The 15,879-nt window shown below is 51.9% G+C and overlaps 7 protein-coding genes across 7 annotated transcripts; 4 read left to right on the forward strand and 3 right to left on the reverse strand.

Annotated features, from left to right (window-relative positions):
* Positions 1–67: 67 nt before the first annotated feature.
* RHO25_011730 (uncharacterized protein) lies at positions 68–1,453 on the reverse strand (the record flags this gene model as incomplete). Its single annotated transcript, XM_023603150.2, has 1 exon — positions 68–1,453. One exon carries the CDS (start codon positions 1,451–1,453, stop codon positions 68–70), a length of 1,386 nt encoding a protein of 461 aa, XP_023454352.2.
* Positions 1,454–2,423: 970 nt separating this feature from the next.
* RHO25_011731 (uncharacterized protein) lies at positions 2,424–3,268 on the forward strand (the record flags this gene model as incomplete). The annotated part of the gene is made up of 2 exons (XM_023603151.1): positions 2,424–2,475; positions 2,541–3,268. 2 exons carry the CDS (start codon positions 2,424–2,426, stop codon positions 3,266–3,268), a joined length of 780 nt encoding a protein of 259 aa, XP_023454353.1.
* Positions 3,269–3,532: 264 nt separating this feature from the next.
* On the forward strand, positions 3,533–4,630 carry PHB2 (Prohibitin-2, subunit of the prohibitin complex (Phb1p-Phb2p); the record flags this gene model as incomplete). The annotated part of the gene is made up of 4 exons (XM_023603152.2): positions 3,533–3,606; positions 3,661–3,773; positions 3,828–4,252; positions 4,304–4,630. 4 exons carry the CDS (start codon positions 3,533–3,535, stop codon positions 4,628–4,630), a joined length of 939 nt encoding a protein of 312 aa, XP_023454358.1.
* Positions 4,631–5,459: 829 nt separating this feature from the next.
* Positions 5,460–7,359, forward strand: RHO25_011733 (uncharacterized protein; the record flags this gene model as incomplete). Its single annotated transcript, XM_023603153.2, has 3 exons — positions 5,460–6,232; positions 6,305–6,508; positions 6,573–7,359. 3 exons carry the CDS (start codon positions 5,460–5,462, stop codon positions 7,357–7,359), a joined length of 1,764 nt encoding a protein of 587 aa, XP_023454359.1.
* A 600-nt stretch (positions 7,360–7,959) lies between these two features.
* On the reverse strand, positions 7,960–10,392 carry RHO25_011734 (uncharacterized protein; the record flags this gene model as incomplete). Its single annotated transcript, XM_023603154.2, has 1 exon — positions 7,960–10,392. One exon carries the CDS (start codon positions 10,390–10,392, stop codon positions 7,960–7,962), a length of 2,433 nt encoding a protein of 810 aa, XP_023454776.1.
* A 954-nt stretch (positions 10,393–11,346) lies between these two features.
* RHO25_011735 (uncharacterized protein) lies at positions 11,347–13,109 on the forward strand (the record flags this gene model as incomplete). Its single annotated transcript, XM_023603155.2, has 2 exons — positions 11,347–12,291; positions 12,348–13,109. 2 exons carry the CDS (start codon positions 11,347–11,349, stop codon positions 13,107–13,109), a joined length of 1,707 nt encoding a protein of 568 aa, XP_023454775.2.
* Positions 13,110–14,210: 1,101 nt separating this feature from the next.
* RHO25_011736 (uncharacterized protein) lies at positions 14,211–15,287 on the reverse strand (the record flags this gene model as incomplete). Its single annotated transcript, XM_023603156.2, has 3 exons — positions 14,211–14,487; positions 14,580–14,917; positions 15,000–15,287. The coding sequence occupies 3 exons, from the start codon at positions 15,285–15,287 to the stop codon at positions 14,211–14,213; spliced, it is 903 nt and encodes a 300-aa protein (XP_023454778.1).
* Between the last annotated feature and the right edge of the window lie 592 nt (positions 15,288–15,879).

Consider the following 15,879-nt stretch of genomic DNA (forward strand, 5'->3'; position numbering starts at 1 on the left):
TACATGAGATTTGCGTCGCGCCCTGCAGGCCTGATGTTTCTTTCTCATTAGTCTGCTGTTCTCCTCATTACTCCGTTGACGGAATGTAAACATGATCCAAATGCCGCAACGGCCAATCCAACCAATGCTGATAACTAGGATGCAGATCCCTCTTGATCGCTTCGACGATATGCGGAACCCAGCCGTCCATGTACCAAATGTCCTTCAACAGAGCAAGAAGAACGCAGTGATGGGCGAGAAGGACCAGCGCCATCGGTCGTCGTGTCTGAACAGAAGACAGATAGTCCTGGTTGCAGCGGAAAATCCATCCGAAGATGTGATGAGAAATGATTTTGATGTCTGGATGATCTTTCACACGGACCGAAGAGACTTGCATATTTGTGCCACGTTTCGTATGTTGACATGGTGCTAGAACAGCAGTATTCTGCTTCGAGGTGTCCTTTTGGAAAATTGCAGAGTAGCAGTCCTTCAAATCATCCAAGGTACGGAGATACTTGCTGAAGGAGCTATCCTCCGCCTCAAATGTTTCCATCGATAAGCGCATAGCGGCGAACTGTTCTCCGTATCCAGGAAAGACTTGTTCGGGATCGATACAGTCCTCGTTCTTTTCTTGATCGGGTCCCTTGGGTTTCTCGGTTGGCGCATTGTCGGGAAAGATGGCGCGTCGATGCTCCGAGAGTATTGACTTCACACCCTGCAGTAGCCCAAGCCATTCCGGCTCGCCTTCATCGCTGTAGACCAGATATTGTCCGGGTTGAGGTCCTTTGCCGAAGCTACAAAAGACTAGAAAGCAGGCTGCAACATACAGCCCATTGGGGTTTGAATTCACGTTTCCACTTTCCATAACGCTCATCATTCCGCCGATTGCATTACTCTGCAGGAAATTAGACCTTGCGATGCACTCTAACTTCCGGGACTCATTTGTTCTCGACAGATGTAGTGCAGAGAGTGCAAGTATGAGTTGTGCAATGTAAGTTTGCGCAAATGCCAGCTGACTGATGTTTTGACTCCAAGCTATGTCGCCGTTGTCATCTTCCGTTAGGCTGTAACGGAGTATGGTCGTCCAGTGGTTCCATAGCTCGAGATCGAACAAGTCGAATGGCAGCGAAGCTGTCGATCTGCTTGGATCCAAGGACGAAGTTGCAAGATCGTCGATGATGACAGGAGAAGAGGCAGCGCTGTTGTTAAAGGACGTGATCGAATGTGAAGGCGTAGAGTCAACGTCGTTGTTGCCGGTCGCTGGAGAAGCCTTCGAAGCTGGATATGATGAGGTATAGCTGCATGGCATGTGTCGCCGTGCACAGTTGTTGCAGGCAGGCTTTTCCTCTCCGCACTGTTGAAACATCCATATTAGTGACTTGATGCGGCTGGACAATATGTTGCTGTTATCGTCTTCCATTTCGGCAGCGTAGCTGGTTGGGCTTTCTTGAGATTCCGGACGTTGATCTTCCATACTCGTAATACAGGTGCACGCAGTTTAGCACCAGTTTGAAGACAGAGGCTGCTGGCCGGCAGGAAAGTGGAGTGCAATGTCTTTGAGCTCCGGGGAAATGCTGAAGGGGAAGAGATGCAATCATCCTCGCGAGGAAAACAGTTGTTGTATCGCTCGTCCCCTTGGCGGCGTGGCGAAAGCCATTCGATTATGCATCGGGCCCTTCCCATGGCATGTGGGAGCAGCACAATCCGTGGACCCTCTGGAACCGAGTACGAAAGAGACAAGAAAGACGGAACGCACCTTCACTCTTCGCCTCTTGCATTGTAAGCAGCCAAATCTGCTCTTCCGATGTGTCTGTCTGGCTAAGACCGTCTTATGGGGTGAAGCGTCTGACATTGTGCTCTGTTCCTGGGCGATACGCCGGTCCGCATTGTTTGATGAAATGCATGTCGTGTCGTTCTCGGCTGTGAGCTGGAGTTGCGAAAGTGTGGGGCTGTTGCGAGAGAATTCGACGAATCAAAGCAGAGCCGCAACGAATACGAGGACGTCGATTGCTGCCTGTCGCTCGCACCAGATATGCAGTCTTCCCAGCGGCGGAGAGACCGCTCAGCTGCGGTATGTGGCTGTCAGAATTAGAATGCCGAAATGCCCCCATTCGAAGCGCGAGATGCCTTATTCGAGATCAGAAACATGTTTTCAAGGCATCAATGGAGCATGCATAAAATATAGAAGCGGTGGAAGCATTGGCTTCTGCTCACATACCTGGGCTATCTTTTGTTGCATTGCGCCGTTACACTCGCTCAATATTGCATCTCGGAGGACCATTGAAGACACCCTGCCAATCTCATCAACCCTCCGGGCCTCAGGATGGATGCCCAAACAGACGGCACACGATGGTTTGGTCTCGCTTCAGGTCCTCCCAATGGTCCGGCGGCCATCGTTTTCATCGCGGCATTCGGTATATGCACACTGGGCCATTTTTTTCCAGATGTGCTGGCTGAAGACCTGGTACTTCATTCCTTTCGTGATGGGTTGTATCAGTAAGTTTAAACATGCTCATCTCACTTCGAACACTGCAATAATCAGTGCTGACATACGCTTCCAGTGGAGACGTGTGGTTATTATGGCCGATTTTGGCTCTCGCAATCACCTTACGACTTCAGAGCTTACGTCCTCTACGACTTGCTTGTCTTGCCAGCACCGATTTTCCTCGCAGCGACGATGTATATGTCCATAAGCAGGATCGTGACAACTCTCGACGCTGCCGAGCTCTCGCCCATCAGGCCTCGATGGCTGAGCAAGATCTTCGTCCTTGGAGACGTGGTCTGCTTCTTAGTGCAACTTTCTGGCACAGGCATGACGATCACGATCGACAGCAAAATACAGGATATTGGTCAAAAAGTGGTCGTGGTCGGGCTGGTTTTCCAAATCGTGGTGTTTGTGGCTTTCATCTGGATCGTTTGCCTGTTTTTCCAGAGATGCAGACAGCAGGCTGGAGCAGATGGCTTGAAATGGAAGCGCTTCATTCTTGCACTATTGGCGGGGAGCGTTTGCATAGTGTTGCGTAATCTGGTCGTTGGTATCAAGCATGCACAAGGAGGGGCTGGGTTTGTGGCGAGCCACGAGGTGTTTGCCTATTTGTTCGAGGCAGTGCCCATCTTCGTTGCGGTGTGCTTGTTGTTGGTCTACCAGCCGGGCAGACTCCAAAGGTCGATGAAGGGATTGAAAATCATCTCTCCGGATGGCGAAGAGATGCAATTTGCGGAGAGATCTGGCTTGGTTTCAGGGTCGGATGAGAACCTCACTGGCGGAGCTGACTTTCAGCGGCGATAGAAACCACGAGCAGATCGTCCCGAATATTGTACTATGTAGCAAAATCTTGTAAAACAGAATGGAAGGTAGAGCAGCGAGTGCTGTTTTGAAGATGTATGCACGCTTAGTCACCTCCGCACAACCATGTCCGAGCTTCGAAGCTTAGCGCGGAAAGAGCCATGTCGACGTTGGTCGATGTCGAGGTCATCGAGCACCCACCACGACACTCCCTCTTTGCCATCCATCACCTAATTGACGCGAATCGGACGAGCCGCTACCGCCATCATGGCCAACGATCCGCGACAAATGTGGGAGGCGCTGCAGAAGAACATGCAACGAGTGCAGCAGCAGGGCAAGAAGTGCGGAAGAGGCGAACAGTAGCGAAGATGGGATATCGGCTGACGATTGCACAGATTCGGCGGTGGTGCTCCAGGTGGACCTGGACCTAAGGGAGCGCTGACGGGCATCGGCGGACTATTGCTGCTGGGCGGTGGCGCGTGGTTCTTCAACAATGCCCTCTTCAACGGTAGGCCGTACTGCGGAACACGGGACAGATGGGATATTCGCTAATGGTATGCAGTGGAGGGTGGTCATCGCGCGATCAAGTACACGAGGATAGGCGGTGTCGGAAAGGAAATCTACAGCGAAGGAACACACGTCCGCATTCCCTGGTTCGAGACGCCCGTCGACTACGATGTCCGCGCCAAACCGAGAAACGTCGCCTCCTTGACCGGCACCAAGGACTTGCAAATGGTCAATATCACATGTCGTGTGCTTTCACGACCGCGAATCGATGCGCTGCCGCAAATCTACAGGACGCTGGGTACAGATTACGATGAGCGCGTGCTACCGAGTATCGTGAACGAGGTGCTGAAGAGCGTCGTGGCGCAATTCAATGCATCTCAGCTCATCACACAGCGTGAGAACGTCAGTAGATTGGTACGGGACAACTTGGTCAGGAGAGCAGCACGATTTAATATTATGCTGGACGATGTCTCGCTGACGGTGAGCAAACATTGATGTGAGTCTGAGGAAGTTGCATGCTGACTATCGTAGCACCTTGCTTTCTCGCCCGAGTTCACTGCCGCCGTCGAAGCGAAGCAAGTCGCTCAGCAAGAAGCACAACGAGCTGCCTTCGTTGTCGACAAGGCCAGACAGGAGAAGCAGGCCACTGTTGTTCGCGCACAGGGTGAGGCACGCTCTGCGGAACTGATTGGTGATGCCATCAAAAAGAGTCGATCATATGTGGATCTGCGAGAGTTTGAGAATGCCAGGAATGTGGCTGCAATCCTTGAGAAATCGCAGAACAAGGTCTATCTGGACACTAACGGCCTTGGCCTGAATCTCTCGCAAACAAGCGACGAGAAGAAAGCCGGGCGATGAGCGTACAATGGACAGAGAACTAGGGAGTGTACAAAGTAAAATCGGTGATGGGGAAAAGCATGGCTTTAACAAGCTGGTCATGAGCGAGCATGCTGCTATACTGTGTATGTATACCAGAACTACTCTACTTCTTGCCTCAGCCGCCCTCCGGCGTCATCACTTATTCCGGACAATGCATTGCGAACTGCGAATTGCTTTGAATCGGCTTCGTCTTCGTGGACGGTCCCAAATCACGGGCGACTTCAAGTACTAGCTGCAATCTCTGACCGAAATTTGCGAGTCACAATCACGATCAGGGCAGCGTTGATGTGACTCTGCTATTCAACGGCGTGGACGAAGACGAAACGGCCCATTTGCTATGCAATGTGACCTTCGGCGTATACAGCTCCCGGCAAAACACCGGTATCGCGTCTCCTCTCTCCGGCACGTCGACACAACGCGTTCTAAGGCTGTGCCAAGTTGCCGACAACTATAGCAACCAGCACTGATCAGAATGCCTCATCTTTCGCCCACAGAACAACGAGATCTTCAGCATGGGTGATCTGCGATTCGTCACGAAGGTCAGCTCCAGATCGACCTTGGCCCGAATGAGAAGCCGTTCTGCACTATGCTTCCATTTCGGTGCATAGATCGCTCGGAGCTTTCAACCCACCCCAAGCAGTAACGGCGAATGTGATGCAACGCGATACCTCTGCGCCTCAATCTGTAGTCTTGGGCGACAACTAAATTGCAGCCGCCCGAGGCGCTGCTAATTCGATCGTCTGCTGTCCATCCTCCTCATTCATTCATGCTAGTCACCTCGTTCACAGGGTAGTAAACCTGTACAACCATGCCCTCCTCACCAGACCACCTCGAGGTTCCAGACGACGATCAGAAATTCCGCCGATCTCTCGATGGCGGCCGCGACAGCGAGAGCCAACTCGTCAACTGCTTCGCCACGCCTCCTCGGTCGAGAGCATCGTCCGTGACTTCATTCCTCAGCAATGTCGACTTGAAACCCCGTCAAAACCACCTTCCACAACCTGTGCTTGATCTGCTCAACGCAAAACAACTCGACGTCGACGAGCACAGCATCATCTCCTGGAGACAAGACAGCATATCTCTTCCACGAAACTGGACCTCGAAGCAGAAAATTTACTATACGGCCGGAATCTGCCTTGCTCATTTTGCTTCCTCGCTGTTCGGAAACACGGGCTCTACAGTCGCGAACTATGCCAAGGAAGACTTGGAGATCAGCCAGACTCTCTCCATTTTCTCGTTTGTCACAATGTACTGGATTGGCCAAGCTCTGGGATCATTCATCTTCCCGCCCGTGAGCGAGGTCTTTGGCGATAAACGATTGTTCTCCTGGGCTGCAGCATGCTTTGGTACGACTTGTTTGATCGTCGCGACTGGACCAAATTTGTGGTCTGTGCTACTGGGGAGATTCCTTTCAGGCATGGTGGCGGCTGTACCGAGTGTCGCTGCTCTAGGCACTTTCGAGCATCTGTGGAACGCAAAGGGCAGAATCTGGCTTCTCTCGGTCTGGGCAGTCAGTGGAGTTTTGGGATTTGCGTTGGGGCCTGTGATGGGGTCTCATGTGAGTGAGACGGGCGCAGGATGGTGAGTCGTGTCCATTCAAACAGAACAATGATGTTTGATCGCGCTTCTTGCTAACTGGAAGGATGATATCAGGGAATGGGTCTATTATGGGGGACTCATTGCCAACGTCGTCATTGGCATCTTCTGCTTCTTGATGACAGAAACCCAGCCGAACCTCTTGCTACATCAAGAAGTCCGCCAAATCGAGAAGGCTACTGGATTTGGCGGGCTGCGTCTGGACGAAAGTCATCGTATCCCATCCTATGCCGAATTTGCGCAGCATCAGTTGCTTCTCCCGTGAGTCAACGACCCTCCATGCACATCAACAAAGCGATTTCCGCTAACAAGGCATCTTCTCCAGCCTCAAACTCTCCACTACCGAGCCCCTCATCCTGCTCTCCACCCTCCTTGCGGCATTCTCCTTCGGCCTTACAACACTCTTCACCGAAACTGTCCCCATCGTCTACACATCCCAATTCGACCTCTCCCCTCAAACCTCCTCTCTCACCTTCCTCGCCCTGGCCCTCGGCGCACTCCTCTTCTCCTGGCTCCCGCGCGTCTACGACATCCACCGCCACCACGCCTTCCGACCCATCCGATCCTCCACAAGCCCGAACCCTACGGCACCAGAACCCGAAAAGAAGCTCTGGAGTTACAGCTTCATCGCCTCCCCAATCTTCGTCCTGGCACTCTGGTGGTTCTCTTTCACAGTCCCGAACCCCGTCTTCGGATCCAGTAATCCCTCCGCCTGGCTCTCCATCGTTCCTCTCCTATTGATCGGATACTGCCTCGTGGAATTCAACAGCATTCTACCACTCTACCTCACAGAAGTGTACTCCCACCACACAGCTTCCGCAAATGCTCCACTTCACGCCATCCGCGCTCTTCTAGCGGGTATTTTCCCTCTGTTCGCTGCGAAGGAATTTGATGCTTTGGGTCCTCATCGCGCTGTTTGGGTTTTGGCTGGTATTGCGACGGGTTTCTGCGGATTGGCTGTTGCGACGAGGTTTGTGGCGAAGACGGTTAGAGAGAAGAGCAAGTTTGCGAAGAAGGTGGCTGAAGAGAGGGAGAAGACTTTATGGAAGGGGAATTTGGAGGTTGTGGTGGAGACTGAGGTGGATGTTGTGAGGACGAGGTCGGTTGTTTGAAGAGTTGGTTAAAAGGGATGCGAAGGATGGAAGTGGTCCTGAGCATGCCATCGATGGGATGATGATTGGTGTTGTTGACAGGATTCGATGTTTGTGAAGTTGGGGATGTTGCGTGCTTTGATGCGTGCAAGGCGTAGTTCGATGTTATACCCTCAATTGATATGCTATACTCTTCCTGTAAAACACTTTTGTGGTTTCGAGACGCTTGAAAATGCAATGCTACCTTATTTTAATGACACGGTCCCGTGGGCAGAGGAGACGCTGGTCTGATCTGCCGACGTGGCAGACGGCAATAAGCGTTGGGCCTTTCTGCTGCTCTATTGTTACACCGTTCACCCTGCTATTTCTGCAATAGCCTCTCTACATCGTTTTCCCTCTTCCATCAATAGCAGATCTACTCTATAGCCGCCGATCATGCATCTCATATCACTCATCATAAGCGTGAAGCTCAACCTGTCATCTCGTTCGTCTCAGTGGTTCCCCAACCCTGGGCCACTGCCAGTATGCGATATGTCCTCTTTGATCCACACTCCATTGTGGCCCACCCGGGCGACCAAACCATTGCCTGACGCCCTGCTAAGTCCCAGTAACTTTTGCCACCTAGGCTTCCTCGCCCTCACGCCGGAAAAAGTAAATGTAAGCAAACTTCTTCATCTCCTCCACGTCGCCACCCAGTGCGACCTTCTCATCGTTGAACAATGTCCACCCCGCCAGCTTCTTGACGAAAGCAACATAGTGGCCGGCGTGAATCGAGCTGCCCTTGTGACAAACGATGCTCGAGAGGGAGAACTTGGCAGGCTTGGTATCTTCAGGAATGGCAGCAGGCGCAGAAGCGCTCTCTGGAGCAGCATCATCGCCAAAGTCGCCCGTCGCTTCAGGGTGACTGAACAACCAGTCCACGGCGCGCTCCATATCGCCACCCGTCTCCTTAAGTGCTTGTCGAGCTTGTGGCGCGGAAAAGCCCATGTTACCCAGATTCTCGATCTTATCGGGGTCGACAGCTGATGAAGATCCACCAGCAGCTGCGGTGGGTTCTTCAATGGGCTCATCGATGTCGGGATCTTCCATGTGTTCAAACAGCCAGCCAGCCGCGGCATCTGGGTCCGCGTTGCCGGTAGCCCGCAAAGCTTTCTCACAACGTATCTTCGGAAAGCCCATGTTCATCAACATCTCAAGTGCGACTTCGTTTGGCTGGAACTTGTTGCTTGCACCCGCATCGGCGTCCTGGTCGTCCGACAGTTCCTCCTCGCCAGGCTGCTTGCCCTTGCTGCGATATGCCTCCATGTCATAGACATCATCGCCCACGATAACAGGTACATCTTGCTTCATCGGAACCCAGTTGACGATTTCAAACCGCCGAGCGTTGACTGCGAGGATAACTGGGAAGGTCTTGAAGAGTGACTGTTTCGTGAAGCCCTTATTCTTGCAACCTGAGCATTCCAAATCAACCACCTCTGGCGCTGTGAAGTCATCCAAGCATTGCTTCAAGGTCACAGTCTCGAACTCTTCCTTTTCGGGAACCTTGTCGCCATCGGTCATTGGCGTATCTCCACCGTTCGTCACTGGGGCGGAATCGCTCTTGGGCTTGCGCTTGATGGGAACAGCAACGCTGATGTTTTCCATCTCGTCCAAGCGGTATTTGACCTTCTTGCAGCTTAGGCATTGCAGCTTCTGCTCCATGTGAAAGCGGAAGGCATCGACTGGGTCGTAGATGTGTGCGAAGCCACTATTCTTCGCGGTCGCTTGTGATCGAGAAACCAGCTTGAGGAGATGCAAAAGGAGCTCAAAGGAATCCTGCTGTCGCATGCTGCTGAACTCTGCATGTCCCTTGCCGACAATTTGCTTGAGCATACTGGGACCAATGCCTTTCTGGTGAGGCTTCTCATCCTCATTTTCAGGTTGCTGGACGTCAATATCAGGTCTGCTGTAGCGTCCAGATAGGAGACCGTCGGCAAGCTTGCGCAGCTGTGATTCGAGATCCTCAGCAGGGTTGAATGTTGGCCCCAACTGGATTCTCTCATCTGGTCTGTAGTAACGCTTTGCAAATTCGGGCGTTGCAAACAACGCTTGCAGGACTGAGTTGAGATAGCAGCTATTGCCCAGGTTCCTCAATCCTGTGTATCCCTTCCCGAACATTGGCTTCAGCTGTCGGCCATCGGCGTCTATCATGGAAAAGTCGTAGCTCAGGTTGTACATGAGATTCATCTCGCCCAAACTCTGTTCCGTCTTCTCTCGATCTGCAATGTTCACTCCCCAGTGAGCAAGATGCTCGACCAGCTTAGGGTCTTTGCGTTCCTCGTCGCAAGAATAGCAGTAGATGTCGGCACTTCCATCTGCGGAGATGGAGCCCAGTTTGACTGCCACATGGTGCTTCGTGCTGTTGGCATGTCCGACTTGGTGGCTATTACCTGGCGCGCCACCGTACTGCTGTCGCCCACAGCCCAAGTTGCCGCAAGTCAAACACATCCACAGATTTTCCTTCAGATCGCACTCGCCGCAATGACCCAGATCGCCACTAGGAATGTCTCGCGCGGGCTCTTGCTCGAGGAAAGCAGTGTGATCACAAATCGTCAACTCCAGCTCCCAGGCCTTGACTTCCTCCTGCTGAGCGAAGGTGTTTGCCTTGAGGACGCCAGCCACAACATCGCCAACCTTTCCTTCCTGAGCGATGTTATCAATGTCACATTGAAAGCATTTAATGTTCGTCTCGGTTTCGTATCGATCGGCGTCAGTCTCGGCCTTGATCTCCAGCTTGCTGATTTTGGCGGGCGATTCGCCATCGTCTCGCTCGGGCTTACGCTTGCGAGTGCGCTTGATGTTCACGGCGAGCGGGTGGCTGACTTCGTCGGCGTGCTGCTTGTTGTGCCGTCGGTCGCCTGCGCAGCCTCCGTTGAAGCAGTGCAAACAGACATCGATCCCCGCCGCATCGTCGACGCCATCGAAGCAGAGGGTGCAGTCTTCGCGGTAGACAGGGTCCTTGGGCTGCGGCGGCGGGCGTGAGAAGGTCTTGACGTGGGGGCACTGATCGTCCATGGCTGCGGTTAGATGGGAATGTGTTAAAAAGAAGAAGAGAAATGTTGGTGGTTGCTGGTTGTTTGTCCAGAGCTCCAGAAGCACAGCAGCAACAGCCTGGTCGGGCTCAGGCACCGTCATCGCGGGGGCAGAAAGTGGCACAGGTGGGACCGACCGTCAAAATTTGACTCAGCAGTCATCGATAATTTGACTGGCTGGTCTTCTTCTCCACTCTTCATGTTTCACCACATCTGCAACTCCATCGCCAATTCTCCGTCCTCAACTCCTCAGTGCCGCCCAGTGCCACTATACAGCGCTTCGCTCCACACTTGACGCTCAGAAGAAGATTCTTCGATAGGAGCTGTCCTCCAGCTATTACGCTTTGCTCCTCCGCTACGCACCAGAGGTTCCGGGCAGCCGCAGCGTCAAACTCAAGAACCATCGACCAGATGGACACTGACACTACCCAACACGCTGCCAGACAGCATGCCATAGCACATGCGATCCTCTAGGATGGAGCCCTTGACCGCCCGCCACGTCTCGGGTCAGCATGCCTGCTGAATCGCGGTGCTACGCGCTCGCTGGGAATTATATTACGTCCAACCGTCCGCGTTCAGCTGAGTCTAAATCTCAGCTGTCAGCATCCCCTTAGGGCAGACAACGGCCGTGTTCCTGCGCGCCTCCCTTCGCAGGTCTGTGAATTCGGTATGCCGTACGGACTTACGGCCTTGCCGTCCCGTAGGAGAACTGGCCACTTATCACAGCTGATTACGATTCCAGCCGCAGCGGGGCCTGCACTGGCCTCCAAGTACGGTTTGCATGGGATTGCGACCACGGTGTGACCTTCGAAAGGGATCCAAATAATATGCTACATAGGTAACATCAATGCCATCATTGTGCCCCTCGCTCACCTCCTACGCTGCTGATCTGTGCTTATATCGTGCATCTCCGTCATTACTCACCGCACGAGCAGATATGCCTTACAACACGGCTCGTGCGGCACTCATTGCTCTAATCATTTGCCTGGCTAGGTTGTTCTTCTACAGCGTTCTGGCGGCTACCCTCTTACACTGGATCTGGAATGTAGCATGGCACTCTTCTCATGCTTCACGGTCATCGACGGGAACTGCCTTGGGTCGAGCATTTTCGGTGGCGACATACGATGCTACAGCAAATTTCTCCATTATAATGAGCGTGTCAGTGTCTCTACTGCTTGTTTGGGCAACGCAGCGCATGTTCTACCGACTCTACTTCCATCCTTTGGCAGGTTTCCCAGGGCCCAGGATCGCTGCCTTCACAAGAGCCTACGAGTTCTATTACGATGTCTTCCTGTCTGGCGATTACACGTTCGCAATCAAAGAGATGCACCAACGCTACGGACCAATCATTCGCATCTCACCACACGAGCTCCATATCCACGATCCGGACTTTGAAGACGAACTTTACACTGGTGCTTCTAAACCGAGGGAAAAGTATCCCTGGGCTCTGGGGATGTTCGGAACCAGCAGTGGCTTCATTGTGGCCAAAGAGCATGATTTACATCGCAAACGCAGGGCGCCAGTGAATTCGTTCTTCTCCAAGAAAGCCGTTACAGAGCTGTCGCCTCTTATTCAAGGGCACATTCAAAACTTCTGTCGACGTGTGAAAGAGTCCCAAGGAACAGGGAAATCGCTACGCCTCGACCACGCCTACACAGCCTTGACTATGGACATCATTAGCGACTACTCATACGGCAACTCATACGAGGCACTGAACACCCCAGACATGATGGCCGGGTGGGTTTCTGCAATATCTCGAGGCGCCGAAACGCTTCACATCAACAAGTTCTTTCCTTGGTTCATCTATACGATGAAAGCACTTCCTGCGTGGCTAGTTGTCAAACTGAACCCGTCTTTCGGAGGCATAATTCAAATGCAAGAAGTGAGCTATGGCGCTTACTCAGCTTTTCTGATTCCATTGCTGACCACAATTTTCAGAAACAAGCCGAAGACGTTGACGAGGTCATCAAAAGCCATGGACAACTGAAGAAGAATGGTCGACGAACGATATTCCACGAGCTTTGGGACAGTCCCGAACTACTGGAGAAGGATCACAATCGCCAGCACATGCTCAACGAAGCACAGACTTTCATCGGAGCTGGAACTTTCACCACGTCTTCTCATCTCACCAATACCACTTTTCATCTACTCGACAACCCTGCCTGTCTGCAGAGACTGCAAGCTGAACTCCGAGATACCATCACTGACGCCAGCATCTTGCCACCTTTATCTTCACTCGAGAAGCTGCCATACCTTACCGCTGTTATCCAAGAAGGCCACCGTCTCGCCGTTGGAGTCGGACATCGCCTTGCCCGGATCTCTCCTGTCCGTCCAATCCAATACAAAGACTGGACGATTCCTCCTGGGGTTCCGGTTGGCATGTCGAATTGGATCACAGCTTTCGATCCGGCCCTGTTTCCCGATCCTCACACTTTCCGACCCGAGCGCTTCTTACACGATACTGAAGGCAGTGATCGCGCAAGAAAACTGTTCAGCCCGTACAGTAAGGGAACGAGAAGTTGTCTAGGGATGAACCTGGCCCAGGCGGAATTGTACATGACTCTTGCAACAGTCTTTGGGAGCGAGAACTTCGACTTCAAGCTATGGAAGACTGTGAACGAGGATGTGGAGCCTTGGAGGGACTACTTCTCGCCATGGCCAAGGAATGATGCGAGAGGGTTGAGGGTCTTGGTGGAGTGAAGTGGTGGCTCAGTTGTTGACCGCGGGTGAGATGAGAGAAGAATACACGAGTGCTTGCATGGCCATCCTGTGTGGTCCTTACACCAATTCTCCATCAAGATGGTATTTCGAGAAGAAGAAGAAGGAACGCTCATTCGATATCCTCTCAAATCATCTCACCTTTGACAATTCGCCTCACTAAAACCAAGATCAGTCACCAAACAAGATTCTCAACAGAGCTTGCAGCAATACTTTGGGCGGAAAGCATCCGCAATCACACATACCTTACAAATTTGCCCCTGATCATAAATCGTTACAGTCCTTCTGTAAGGATCGAGGAGAGTGTAAGGACCATGAAAATCTGGCACGTTGTTGCACCACAGATATCTTCTCCCCTCGCCGTCGTTGATACAATCGGTCGGTTGGCCTCCTATAGCTTTGCAGTCACCTTGCATGATAGATGTTATCCATTGCGAGCAGCCGCCGTCGAGTTTTGTGTCGGTATAGATGTGACCGCAGAAAGCCTGGGCGATTGCATTGAGGCTAGAAAGGGTGAGGAGGTGTTGGATTTGCATGCTGCAGAAGGTAGGGGGTGGTTAGTGAGTGTTCTGCAGGTGGCCTTGGGAGTAGCTTTGTCTGATGGCGACTGCTTACGTGTCGTGTGGTGAGGTTATGGACTGGGAGTTTTGGGTGCTGGAGGGTAGCACAGAAAGCGGCTCGTGGAACGATAGATCGATCGCTTTAATTGTACCATTGGCTCTGAGATTTGAGACGGCGTTTTCCAGACAGCTCAGACATACTAAGTAGAACTTCACAATCCTCTGATTGTGAGAGTGCATGAAATGTAAGGGTGGATACAGTCTAGTTTCTGCTATTGAGACCGCTGTTCGGGAATTTCTACGTCTAGGTGGGCTGACTACAGTAACTATGACTTCTATCGGTTATACTTACGAGGTATCGTAACACGCCAATCGAATCACTCAAGACCACCAAAGGCAGACGTCCCGCCATCTCCGTAAACAGCACTTTTTGGACGCCGTCGAGTTGAATACGAGTGAGGGGAATTATGAATGACTCCGTGGAGGGCTCGGCGGAATATTCGTCGCCTACTGACTTCTCTATTTAAGGCAGGCAGGATAGAATCGGCCTCAGCCTGTTCAGAACGAATGCCTGAGCTCTCCGTGGAGCAGTAGTCTTGTTCTCCTCTCCCACACTAATCGAAGCATAGCAGCCTGGCGTACCAACGACCTTCCTTTCGATTGGCAAGCGGTGTGATCCGCAAGTCTCAACATCATCTTCGCCAACAAATGGCACCTTGGGATAGATTCGCGAAAGCACAAACTTGAAGTCGCTTGGTGACTGACACCGACTGTCGACTTTCGGGAAATTGACATTGAGCCTAGAACGTTTAAAGTCAGCCTCAACTTCAAAACCACCCCAAAAAAGCACACACAACAACGTCGGAAAGAACAATCGATCGAAACAACTCACCAAACCCCATCCGGCAAAAACGGCCTCTCCCCTTCCCCTCCACCCGTCAAAGCCTCCGTAACATTCACCACCAAAGCCGCATAAACCCTCACATAATTCTCCACATTCACATTCCAACCCGTCTGCTTCCCACTCGACCCACTAAATGCGACCGCCGGAATCCCCAGTTTAATCGCCTCAACAGCCGCTCCCACAGTCCCAGAAAACTGCGTTACAATTCCCAAGTTCGATCCCACATTCGGCCCTGTAATCGCAAGTTCCGGAGGTCCAGAGAAGAATTCTTCAGATAGAACTTCGATTCCGTGGCGGATGGATGTTACGGGGAAGGAGTTGACGTACTGTTCCAAGACAAGGAAAGAAAGAAGTTAGCTTATGTTGTTTCATCTAATTCATAGGTCATTGAAGAAGCGTGTTTCGTACGTTAAACCTCGGCTCACTTTCATTCCGTCCTATAGCAGGACTATTCGGTGGACAAGACCCAAACTGACACCCTTCATCTCCTACTTCCTCTGGTTCCTCATCTCGACTTCCTGTCCCGCTTTGATTTTCTGCTGGAGCGGAAATAATGGAATTGTAACCTGCAGCGGAAAGGGAATTGTATGTTTCGCGAATGTTGATTTCTGCCCAGCCGTCGTCGTTGCTTTGGATGATATTCAGAGCGTCGCAAATGATGGGTAGAATGCCCAGTAGAATCGTTGATGGCCGCATGATGAAAATCGTGCCTGAGAAATGAATAAATTATCGAGGGCCGGGAGTGGGAATACTGTGTTGAGGCAGTACTACAACATCAAAGAAGAACAGAATCGAAGTCGAGAAAGCTCCCACTGATGAAGAACCATTGTAATCCTGCACTGCTCTAACTTAGTATTTCACTCAGTATTGCAATCGTGCCACTGGCTCTTCCTCCACACCGCACGTGTCATCCTTGTTGCTTAGCTCCGCCTCGGCACTCATCTGCGCTGAACCAATGACAAGCGTTTCTTTAACCAGGTCTCCAATATATCGCGTCCCGCACACTATACGATACCAAGTTTTCGATGAGAGCTTCCACGAATGTCAGACAATTAATACGCTGAAACGAGGACTGGAAGCGCCGAATCTTTGTTGTCAAGCCGGCTTCGACTCTGGAACGGGCTATCGAGTGTTCCGCTGTCTTCCGGAACACCACTGGCTCCGCCTACCATCGTGCCTCATGCTCGTCGAAGCCATCGCACCTCAGCCACGAGAAGTTGTGTAAAGTATGTTGAACTCATAATAATATTGATTCTCTCATTCATCATTATATATAATGTCTTCTCAG

Source organism: Cercospora beticola, chromosome 8 (genome assembly GCF_033473495.1).
Source record: "Cercospora beticola chromosome 8, complete sequence".
Taxonomy (NCBI): Eukaryota; Fungi; Ascomycota; class Dothideomycetes; order Mycosphaerellales; family Mycosphaerellaceae; genus Cercospora; species Cercospora beticola.